Source organism: Syngnathus floridae, chromosome 4, assembly GCF_059516105.1.
Source record: "Syngnathus floridae isolate MCC-2025c chromosome 4, RoL_Sflo_1.0, whole genome shotgun sequence".
In the NCBI taxonomy this organism is placed as follows: domain Eukaryota; kingdom Metazoa; phylum Chordata; class Actinopteri; order Syngnathiformes; family Syngnathidae; genus Syngnathus; species Syngnathus floridae.
The window spans coordinates 1,264,122-1,276,434 of NC_142416.1; the positions used below are offsets into that span (position 1 = coordinate 1,264,122).

The following is a 12,313-nucleotide window of genomic DNA, read 5'->3' on the forward strand; positions in this document are numbered from 1 at the left end:
GCAGGTCCACCAGGTTCTGCAACAGCTTTTTCCCTGCTGTCATCAGACTGTTGAACACTAGAACTGTTGAGCTCTAAACTGAACTCTGCATCACACATTCACAGAACTGTACTTTATGACACTACGGACCTCTATCTTGCACTATCTCGCACTACCAACTTTACTGAACTTGTATAAACCCTTTAAATAGAAGTTTAATACATGGTTTAGCATTCCTCTGCACACTCTTGAATACTGTTTTGCCTACTTGCACTATTGCATAATTATCACTGCTGCACTTTATACTTATTTTTAATATATATATATATATAGTATATGTATCTATATATATTTTCATAGCATATGTTACTTCTATTCAACTGCAATATCACTACTTTGTTGTAAGACGTATGCAACGGAATTTCGTTTTGTATGCACCATGTGCAGACAAGATGACAATAAAGTTTGTCTAAGTCTAAGTCTAAGTCATGTCAGGTCAGCTGTCTGGAGAGAGAGAGAAGTCAGGACCTGCGGGCGGAGCACCACCGTGCCACCGCCGCCATGACGGAACTCAAAAGCAAACTCCATGAGGAGAAGCAGAAAGAGTTAGCCATTACCAGGGAGACATTACTGCGGCAGCATGAAATGGAGCTGATGAGAGTGATCAAAATCAAAGATGGAGAGATCCAGCGACTGAATGCCTTGGTCCTCAGCCTGAGGGACGGCTCCATGGACAAGGTGATCCGCTCTATCCGTGTCTGACTATCCGCACGCCACGTCGGGCTTCGATGCGGCCGCTACCGTATTGTGTAGCTTGTCCCCAGTAAGCGTCGCGGCGCTCCGTTGCGGTCTCAACGGCCCGGTGTGGCGCAATGTCTGCTCAGGTGAGGAGGGGGGGCGCTTTGCTGGCGGAGGTGGAGGAGACGCGGCGGTGTCGGGAGACCGAGCGGTGTCGCCTCCACCAGGAGCGCGGAAGAAGCCCTGGCAGCGGCCCAGCAGGCCTGGCAGTCCCGAGCGGCCGAGCTCCGATCGGCTCATCACCAGCATCGGAAGGAGCTGAGCCGAACCAAGAGAGACTGCGAGAGGGAGATCCGCCGACTGGTAGGACTGATCAGATGCGCGGTGCGTGGCTATGTTCCCAATTTCGTTGTATACCTGCAGTGCAATGACACCTAAGGCATTCTATTCTATTCTATTTCACAAGAAGAAAATGTCCGGTTGCTCGCTTCGCTTTTGTCACAGCAAAGGTGTTCTAGTCGATTCAAGAAAAAAAATTGGCCGGTTGCTCTCTTCGTTTTTGTCACAATTCTGGCAAATGAGTTTGCCCGCCTGCCTGAGCGCTCCCCGTTTGTACATCCAGACGGATGAGATCAAGCTGAAAGACAGAGCGGTTAGTGTTTTGGATGAAGCCCTGGGGCCGGCCACGTCCACCGCCTTCAGCTGCAGACTCAGGCTGCCGAGCAGCAGATCGCTGCCCTGAGGGATTCCCAAAGGGCGGGCCTAAACTACCCTGGAAGTGGGGTCAACGCCGCTACTAGCAATCCTCTTCATTGCGTAAGCCACCTCATCACACACTTGCAGTACGCATGACTTAGTTCGTTGCTGGAGGAAGGTAGCACAAAAACAGTTTTGAACTTTGAACGAGTGCTTGTGTGTGTGTGTTGCGGGGCGTTTTCAGTCTCAGGAGGATCGGGACACGCGACGGTTTCATCTGAAAATCGCTGAGCTCAGCGCAGTCATCAGGAACCTGGAGGATCGAAACGCCCTGCTTTCTGAAGAGCGCGATGAACTGGTAATTTATTGACGGCACGCTTGAAGGTTTGCGCTACGTTTGATGCGCGCCATCCAGCGAGGCACCCATTGCGCTTGCTTATTAGTTGAGCGGCGCGTCGAGTCGGTTGCCTGGTAGATGTCTTTTATTGGGAGCCAAAGCCACGATTCCGTTCAAACCGATGCAAAAGGAATGGATACGTTCTGGCCCGCGTGTTGTGCGTCTTTCACATCCCGCACTTCATGCTTGCAGCTAAAGCGACTGAGAGAAACAGAAAGCCAGTTTCTGCCACTCCTGTACAAAAACAAACGCCTGAGCAGGAAGAATGAAGAACTCTCGCTGGTGCTGTGTCGCCTTGAAAACAAAGTGCGCTTTGTCACCCAGGAGAACGAGGAGATGGCAAGCTTGGTAAGTCGACGCGGACAACGGCGGCGTGCCAACAGAGTCCACTGCATTTGTGTTCCACAGAGAAGGCCTAGTTCGCTCAATGACCTGGACCGCGGTTGCGGCCAGCAGGACGGTGAAATGGAGTTCCTTCAAGTTGTGGAGCAGCGGCACATCATCGACGACTTGTCCAAGGTCTTCAGGCAGGCGACTCGGTGCACGTACGGCAGCGCCACGCTCGCTCGCTGTCGCCAGGAAACCTTTTCCGTCCAAAGCTTGGCCGGCGGCCGCCATCCAAAAAATTGGCCCCTTAAATTCCGACCTTTCAAGCAGGAGCATTGTGCGCACGCGTTTGAACACGCTTTAGACTTGTTTTGCCGTTTTCAGCAGCTCAAAGCTCCCGTTTTGTCAGCGCCTTTGCCACTCGCTGTGCGCTGAAAACGACGGACTTGCCCGGCTGCTCAGCCCGTCAACCATGAGCCGCGAGCGCGACATCATTGTCCGTAGGCAGCTAGTGGCAAAATGCACCCTGTTAGAGTTGCGCTCGCTCCAACTTATTTTGCAAGAACCACACGGGAGACAAGTAAGTTCTTTTGGACACCTGCAGGTGGAGAGTCCATCCGTTGTACGAATGAAGTCTGACTCTCGGCTCCTGCACGAGCATTTTAATTAAGAGAAACAGGGTGGGTGTAAGAGTGGATTGAATAGAGGAAGCCCTTGACCTCTAGTCAAAACATAGCAAGGGGTGTGTTAGATAAATTGTATATATATGTTATCATGCGTTCCCTAATGCGTACTTATTAATAAAGTTATTGCGCAGAATGCTTGCTGTTTTTTCTTGCAGACATCACCCAGTCCACAACAAGTCAAACGATGCTGTCTGGCGTTTCCTGACCTTCTACACATCTGGGAATCCAAGATGTTGATGTCTGCACATGTCATTTTGTCTATGCACTCTTTTCACATGACTACTTTGTTTCCCATAACATTCACTTTTCGTTTCTCGTGGGATCCTGTCCGCGACTTCTAGTTTCACATAGAATCTCGTTTCTTCACTCCTGAGACAAAGCCCACGCTTTCCCCCCCACCTATCAGGGGCTAGTCTCACATTGTAGGTAGGGCATTCCTAAATAAAAAGAGAGGAGTGTAAACAAGACCTTTAGTGTATTTCGGATTGATGTAAGTCTGTTTGCACTCCTCGCGAGAAAAGACTCAACATTCTGTCTCACTGGTTTTGTCTGCTGATCCTTTTGCTGAATCTGAACCTAACAGATTTTTGGGGGCTCGTCCGGGATTCTCAATAGGACTATTTCTGGCTCCGGCCGACTTTTCGACGCAGGACAAGTCCTTGGCCAAGGCATATTGAGGAAACCCTTTTCACGGGGCTGACTCGATCAGTCGGTTGGACGCTGGAGTGGTTGACGAGAACATCCAGGGAAAGGCCCAGCAGACTGTGAGTACGAATCTTGGTTCTGTTGAAAGTAATGAAAGTGCAGTGACAAGAGGTCACTTAAAACCTTGACAATTCTAGACCCTATCAAGTGCAATTAGAAACAGTAAATTCCGCTGGGATGTTGGAGTCCCCTGACTGATAAGTCAGTTAAATTCCATGGGAAAGCGGACCCATCTGTTTTCTAGAGAAGTACAGGTAATTTGGAGCAGTTAAATTCCGCTGAGGTGTCGTGGGCCTCCTAATTAACCTTCCTAGGGTGTTAGTGTTAGCTTTCTGCTGCCGTCTGTGGTGTTTTTTGACTCTGGTTTAGCTGGTTTGGCTTCTTTATCCGTGAAAGGATAGGTTTTATATTGGCTTTGGGGAAAAAGCAAGAATAGGGTTTTTCTTACACAATAGGAAGGTTGAAGAGTTTAGATTTTGTTAAGTTCCACGGGAGGGCGGACTCCCCTGCTTGCCTGTGAGACGATAATGCGCATTGTGTGTGTGTGTGTATGGTTTGACTTGGAGTGATCTCATTTGAGCTCTCCTTTATGTAAACAGTGGTTTTGTGAGAGCAGAGGAAAGGAGACTTATCACTCATTGAATATTTTACCACTGTCCTGTGAATTAAATTGACTTTAGGACACTGTAGGTGCCATTCAAATTGCCAACTCCGAAAATTAAACAAACGATCCATGGGAACATCAAAATAGCAAACAAGAGTCGCTACCCCGACATGAATTAAAATGCAAGGGGTCGACACCGAAAATATAAAATATCTTGACAAATGCATATTTTGGACAGAGGTGGTTGCATTATGCGACGTGGCGGTGGCGAGGCTCTCCGCACTTCAGTTGCTCCCCCCACCCTTGTTATCAGCTGGGAAGATTGTCGTGTCTATGTTGTGGGCCCGTGTGTTTGTTTCTGTGTATGTTTGTCTTTGTGTATCAGTTCGTTATAAAGGTTGGAATTGCGTTAAATTGGTGCACGAAAACGGTGTGCTAGACAATGGTTTATCAGATTTGCATTGTTAAATGTAAAAATTAGAAATTATAGACTAATATGACGGTTGTGGGCAGAAACTCATCCGACGAGGAGAGTGCCCAACCCTCATAAAAATGTGAGAGTAAGAGAAAACATACATTGTGGAACTGGATAAAATTAGGTTAATGATTAGAAATCGATGGTGTTATTATTATTCTCTAATCCCCTGCATTGCAAATGTCTTCTTGATGCAGATAGGTTAACAGGCTAGGACTTTAGTGAGGAGATAATTTATCAATTGCTGGGGGTTAGTAATTGTCCGAATTCTAGTCACATGTTTTGAGGGACCACAGCAACAACACTGAATTTAATTTGCAGGCCATTATTTAGTATGATATGACAGTGTCTAGCTAAGTAGACTGTTCTATCAAAAAATGTGAGAGTGAAGGAGGAGGTTTGATTTGTAATCTGACATTTGGGTCCCATTTTGAAGAGTCTCTGCAGGAGCATAGATTGGTTTTGTTTAAAGATATGTTTAACAGCTTATCTCAGTGCAGTAATGATATAGCGATTTTGCAAGACTTAAAATTTAAACTTAAAAAGCAAAATTACATTCTCATTTTCCCAGATGAGAGGAAAATTGAAAGGTAAGGAAGACAGAGAAAAGATAAAAAAGAACTTGCTGTTACACAGACAGGAAGGTGATGGCACAGTGTCAGCGCGAGCTCGCTTAAGAATGCAGCTAAGAATGTGATGAATGAAGATGAGAAAAATGATCAAATTACAAAGACAGATGTTGTGGCATGGCAAAGCGAACCATCCTTTCCGTCTTTTTACCCAAATTAAACGGCTCATTGCTTCCTATAATTTTAGAGGTGATGAAGTACAACAGGTTTTCATGGCATCCTTAACCAAACATTGGGCAAGCGTTAAAGGCACCTGGAGTCCTTTTAATCTCCAGGGCCGTCCATTGGAATATAACGGGGTGCCGTTACAAATACAAATTGACCAACTATTGGGCAGGAAAAAAAAAATAATAAAATTCCAACGTAGAGCGGATTACACAGACATTGGCCGAACTAAACAAAAAACAAGATGAGTTGTTTGAAGACTTTAGACACTGACCTAAAAGAGTGTTCGACTGATGTCTATGATCAACAACTTAGAAATGCTCTACATGCAAATTTGCGTCCAGTATTATGTCGATGACGAATATATTCGACAAATTTTTTCCCTATAAAATGGTGCCGTTTGGGTTTGAAGTACATAGTCGCTTCAAAGGAGGAGAAGCATGATTTAGGATACGCGATTGATCAATGAGAGGGCTATCCCTTGTGCCAGGGGTGTCAGGCTCGTTTGTTCGCGGGCCGCGGTGTAGTCATGGCTTCTTTTGGAGGGCTGGTATGACTGGTATACCCGAGTAGATGTGTGAGCGCCTCATATTGTGGGAGTTGCAAAACGAGCTGACGAGTAACTCGCTTTCAAATCAGACGAATACGTACTGGTCTACTATTTAAACTTACAACATTATTAAGAGGGAAGATAATTTGCAATTCGAGTAATGACATGAATATGGAGCACATTTTGACACCTGTGCCTTATACAAAGGTAAAGTAGGATTAGGAATTGCTTGCAATATAATTACGAATTAGTTAACACCTGTGTGATTGATTGATTGGATGATTGATTAATTGATTGTCAGAGTGAGTGAGTGAGTGAGTGAGTGAGTGAGTGAGTGAGTGAGTGAGTGAGTGAGTGAGTGAGTGAGTGAGTGAGTGAGTGAGTGAGTGAGTGAGTGGTGAGTGAGTGACTTTTCTGTCGCCTGCACGTCATCTTTCTTGCATGGCTACGTTGCTGTCTCGGCTGCATCTGACCGTTGAAAGATGCACAACACTCAATCCTGCCACTCTCATTCCCCTTCCTGACGACGGCGGATTCCATGATTGTGTCGATGCATGTGGTTTTTGTTGATGGGTCTTCTAAGAAAAATGAATCTGGTGTGACCCTTACTGGGTGTGCCATTGTTGCTGCCGACATGGTTTTGGAGGCTGCTAAACTGCCATCCACTATGTCTGCACAGGCCGCTGAGCTCATTGCTTTGACTGGGGCCTGCAAATTGTTTGCAAACAAATCCGTCACTATCTGGACTGATAGTCAGTATGCTTTTGCTGCAGTGCACGTGTTTGCTCGGCAGTGGAGCAACCGTGGCATGATAACTTCTGCAGGGAAGCCCGTCAACCCATTCCACATTACTGACTCGACTTTTGGGCACTGTCCAGCTGCCTTTAACGATGGCGGTTTGCAAGTGTGCTGCTCACACTGCGTGCTCTGATACTGTTTCTCTCTGTAATGCTTTTGCTGACGAATCCGCTAAGGCCGCTGCGGAGGGCCTGCTCCATGTCTTGCCTCGTAACTTGTTCAAATGGGCTGCTATTTCGAGTCATGGGGTCACCCATGTCTCGTCGGGGGGTATGGTGAAACAAGTTGAGGCTATTTATACAACGTACGGCTTTGCAGCTTTTTCAAAACAATTTTGCAGAGCGTGTTTGATCTGTGCTAAACATAACCCACAAGGCAATTTAAGACCTCAGAGAGGGAAATTCCCAACTCCATTGTATCCGTTTCAGATAATACATATGGATTATATCCAATTACATAAATGTGAAGGGAAGGAATATTGTTTAGTCATAATAGACGCATTTTCTAAATGGGTAGAAACATTTCCTACCAAACATGCTGATGCACTCACAGTGGCAAAGGCCTTATGCAAAGACATCATTCCAAGATACGGCATTCCGGAAACAATTTACAGCGACAATGGTCCACATTTTGTAAATCAAATAGTGCATAATATTGGGAGAATGTTCCACATAAATTTAAAGAACCATTGTTCCTATCATCCGCAATCAGCTGGCCTAGTTGAGAGATTTAACGCAACGATAAAAAACAGATTAAAGAAATGTATGGAGGAAACCAAACGCCCATGGACTCAGTGCTTAGACCTGGTCAAAATGTACATAAATATTACAAGTACAACAGGGCTAACTCCCTATGAAACAATGTTTGGAAGGCCTTACAGGCTTCCTCAGTTCAAGAACACATGGGAGATCCCCGAGGAAGCCACGTTAGCTGATTACATAAGAAAAATGTTGGAACGTCGAAAGAATCTAACCAATAACACTGATGATGAACCCATTTCTCCGCAGGAAGACCCCAAAGTGGTACCGGGAGACTGGGTCTTGATCAGGAGTATCAAGAGGAAGAATTGGCATTCACCCAAGTGGGAAGGTCCTTTTTTGGTACTACTCACGACACCTAATGCTTTGAAAATAGCCGAACGCAACACGTGGATTCATTTATCTCATTGTAAAAAGGTGATCTCTGCAGACCCAACCTAAAGTACGGAAGGTGAGCAAAGTCTGGTAATAGTGCCTGATCCTGGTGCCAAGATCCAGGGTTGACACGAAAGCTAGCAGAAGCCAATTTCCAAGACACCAACCCGAAGCTCAGGGTGTTGACTCTGAGGAGATCCAAAAAAAAAGAAAAAAGGGAAAAAAAAAAAAACATGAGCATTAGAGAGTCATTTGATGAGAGCTTTAATCAGGCTGTGGCCTGCGCTAAGTCTGTCATGTGTTTTTGGTTGCTTTTGCTGGGTTGTGTTACCATTGTGTTTTTTTCGGGGGTTACTTTATTTGGAGGGATAGAGTACCATGAGCCTCGAACATTATTCTCTCCGGCGACTGCTAACGCTAATTCTAGTCGATGTGGCTCATGGGGAGAACTTGCTAGACATAAGCGCGACGCTAAATCCCCTTTTGATCATGTTGTTTGTGTTCCAGGAGCAGTCCGTGTTCCAACCTGTGTACCATGGCTTTTGTCTTGGGCTTATAATAACTCATTAATGTTTACTGTGGCTCCTAACACATCTTCTTCTATTATTTTACCTTTGAAAAGTTTGAAAGGGTTTCGTAATGGTCGCCCCACTACTGGAGATAGATGGCTCGGGTATTGGTGGTATTTAACTGGCCACCCGGTTAACACCGGCTGGGGCACCCTTGTCACCACACAAATGCGGGGGTATTGGCCCTCTGGTTCCAGTGACGAGGCTGTGTTCTTTGCTAAACGGGTGACTTTGATAAATCGGGGCACAAGCCTCCTTTTGACTCTTACACTCCCTGATGGTCATATTCGTCCTCCCAATGCCACCTTGTTTAACACTTCTTGTTGGGGTTTTCAACTGTGGGCTTGGTCCTCTGGAATCGATCCTCGCTTTCCTATTGCTATTTGCCTTAATAGAACAATGTCGGTCGCAGATCGTCCCGTTACAAATAAATACACCCTGTCGGCAGGAGCGAAAATCACGAGTACGCTCCTCACTGATGTAGACAGCTATTTTGTGGCCTCCACAGGGATAAGCGGTCATACTAACAACTGGCTTCTTATGGCTGAGCAGGCCGCAAAGATGGCTGGCGCCAGTTGCGTTGCATGCATGGGTCCAAGACCTCTTTTGAAAATCATACCTGCGAATATAGGTCCTAAGTGTGCTGTTATTTTAATGTTAAGCCTGTCCATTTCACCCACTCATGATTGTTTTAAATGGGATAGGGTTTACCCTGTTGCCTCTATGACAAAATATAAACCCCTTTTTTCGTCCGATGTAGCTAAGGGTAATTTTACATGTATTAGATTACCTGGTACCGGTGAGAAGCTCGGCGCCCTGCCTCCTCTATGGTGTGCGTCCATGACCAATGTCGCTGCCCCTTTTTTGCCCATTGCTCGTAGTGATGTTTGGTTTTGGTGTAATAGTAACAAACTTTATGATAGGTTGCCTTTCGACAGCTCCGGGATTTGCGCTTTGGTGACCCTATTGCTACCTGTTCATTTGTTACCGATGTCCTCTTATGATCTAACATCTTTTGCTAAGTCCGTGGTTCCCGTTTTCTGGCAGAGAACGAAACGAAGCGCCGAGTGGCGGGGCGCGGCTAATCCAACTTACATTGACGCCATTGGTGTTCCTAGAGGAGTACCGGATGAGTATAAGCTGGTGAATCAGATAGCAGCTGGTTTTGAATCCGCCCTGTGTTGGTGGTGTACTATTAACAAAAATGTTGACAGGATTAACTACGTCCATTACAACGTGCAGCGGCTTGGAAACTGGTCCGAGGCGGGTTTCAGGGCGGTCCACTCCCAACTGGCCGCTACCTCCCTCATGGCTTTCCAGAATCGAATGGCCCTTGACATGCTACTCTCAAAGGAGGGCGGTGTCTGCGCCATGTTCGGTGAGCAATGTTGCACGTTTATTCCGAATAATACTGCAGCCGGCGGAAGCCTGTCCCAGGCCCTTGAGGGCCTGCGGACCTTGAACGGGGAGATGAAGGAGCACAGTGGGGTGAACACAGACGTTTGGACCGACTGGTTGGACGTGTTCGGAAAGTACCGCACCCTGGTTTCCTCTGCTCTGGTCTCCATAGCCGTTTTCTCTGCCATTTTGACCTTGTGTGGATGTTGTTGCATCCCTTGTCTCCGATCCCTAATTAACAGACTAATTACAACTGCTATCTCTCCACCAGCTGAGACTTTCCCGTTGCTCCAAAGGGATGACCTTTCGATCGACGCGGGTTCCTTCTCTAGTGACGACCCGGTCGGCGACTCTTTTGTGGTAAACCTGTCCGGTTTGTTTCTTGACCCTAGCTTTGCCGAATAAGACTCAGTTTCCTCCTGTATGTAAGTTAGTTCTTGCGAAATGTGATCCCTCGGCTGAAAATCTTTTTGAAGTGGCCATGTGGGTGATGTGTTGTTCTCCGGGAACTTATGATAAAACAGGGGGGAATTGTTAGATAAATTGTATATATATGTTATCATGCGTTCCCTAATGCGTACTTATTAATAAAGTTATTGCGCAGAATGCTTGCTGTTTTTTCTTGCAGACATCACCCAGTCCACAACAAGTCAAACGATGCTGTCTGGCGTTTCCTGACCTTCTACACATCTGGGAATCCAAGATGTTGATGTCTGCACATGTCATTTTGTCTATGCACTCTTTTCACATGACTACTTTGTTTCCCATAACATTCACTTTTCGTTTCTCGTGGGATCCTGTCCGCGACTTCTAGTTTCACATAGAATCTCGTTTCTTCACTCCTGAGACAAAGCCCACGCTTTCCCCCCCACCTATCAGGGGCTAGTCTCACATTGTAGGTAGGGCATTCCTAAATAAAAAGAGAGGAGTGTAAACAAGACCTTTAGTGTATTTCGGATTGATGTAAGTCTGTTTGCACTCCTCGCGAGAAAAGACTCAACATTCTGTCTCACTGGTTTTGTCTGCTGATCCTTTTGCTGAATCTGAACCTAACAGGGTGTTTTACGACTTTGTGTAGGAAGGGATAAGCGATAGGGATAAATAAGGGATAAATAATATTATTTATTACAGGTTGCAGTCAAAGTCAAAGCAACATAATGATACGATAAAGATAATCTGGAAAACCCTGACACACCCTGTAGTTGTCACTTTTGGAAAAGACGAGCGTCCCTCCAATCATCGCCGGTGACGTGTTTTTCAGGCTCTGGAGACAGGAGCTCATGTCAGAAATGTCATTGTGAGTCGCGTTTGTTTCTGCGCCGGAGCCGTTCGTTCCCTTTGCATCCAAAGAATCTCAAAGGCGGATTATTTGTGTCGACAGGAGAGAGATTTGCTGCTACGATACCGACGTCGAGAATCTCTGAGGAGGAACAAAGCGTGAGGTCCTGCAAGGTGAGTCTGTTTGTTTGCGGCTGCTTGGTGTTGCGCAAGATGAAATGGCCTTTTTCTCGCTATCGTTCCTCTCGTCGATTCATCGTGAGGTGTCGCTTCAGTTTGTTCAGAGAGATGTTTGCTTCCGCGCCCGCAGGTCATCGAAACATTTTACGGCTACGACGAAGACGTGTTGGTGGACTCGGACGGATCGTCCTTGTCTTTTCACACCGACAGAACCCCCGACACGGAACCCGAAGAGGTAGCCCGCCATTTCTGCCAGCGTATTGGCACCAAACATTCCTCTTCAGCCTGGAATCGGACTCGTCTTTGCGTCGCGGGTGCTTTGTCGCCGGTCTGACTGATTCTGGTACTAGTGCTGTGTTGCATTGGTGTGTGCATGAAGAGGCGGAGCTTCGCTACCGCCAGCTGACGCAAGAATATCAAGCGCTGCAACGAGCCTACGCTCTGCTAGCCCAGACCAGCGAAGGGGACTACGACGCCGAGAAGGAGATCAAGGTGGCGCCCCTTCCCGCAACCCCCGGCCGGGTCGCAGCCTCCCCGTTCTCACCCAGCCTCGGGTGTTCTCTGGTCTGAAAGGAGGAGGAGGAGCCTCCCTCCTCCTCCTTTCAGACCAGAGAAAAGCTGATGGTAGAAATGGGTCACTATCAAAGCAGAGTAGCAGATCTGGAGTCAGCGCTGAAGCAACAAGGACAGGTAAGCTCATCAATGAGCACACCTTTTTCTCAGACAAAATAGCTACATTCTTCAGTCACTCATTCGTCTGGCATTACTGGACCAACCCCCCCCGAATGTGGCTGGGAAAATGCGGAGAAAAGCAAATGTCATTTTCCAGTCAACCAAAGAATTTGTGGATGAAAATGACACAACATTCCAAAGCTGTCCACGCGTTTGTCTCTTCTAGAATGTCAAGTGGGTGGAGGAGAAGCAGCTGCTGCGTCAGAGCAATCAGCAGTTGGCCGAAAAGGTGACGGAAAGAAAGGCGCTGGGCGGAGTCGCTTGGCGTCACACC

The 12,313-nt window shown here is 46.7% G+C and overlaps 1 protein-coding gene across 1 annotated transcript; it reads left to right on the forward strand.

The window, feature by feature from the left end:
- The first annotated feature begins 2,749 nt into the window (after positions 1–2,749).
- Positions 2,750–10,849, forward strand: LOC148398542 (uncharacterized). The gene is made up of 2 exons (XM_088374293.1): positions 2,750–3,587; positions 7,757–10,849. Exon 2 carries the CDS (start codon positions 8,116–8,118, stop codon positions 10,252–10,254), a length of 2,139 nt encoding a protein of 712 aa, XP_088230419.1. The 5' UTR covers positions 2,750–3,587; positions 7,757–8,115; the 3' UTR covers positions 10,255–10,849.
- Positions 10,850–12,313: the final 1,464 nt, after the last annotated feature.

What these genes read in the sequence shown, in the direction of transcription:
- LOC148398542 (XM_088374293.1), top strand. Translation starts at nt 8,116, where the DNA reads ATGAGCATTAGAGAGTCATTTGATGAGAGCTTTAATCAGGCTGTGGCC.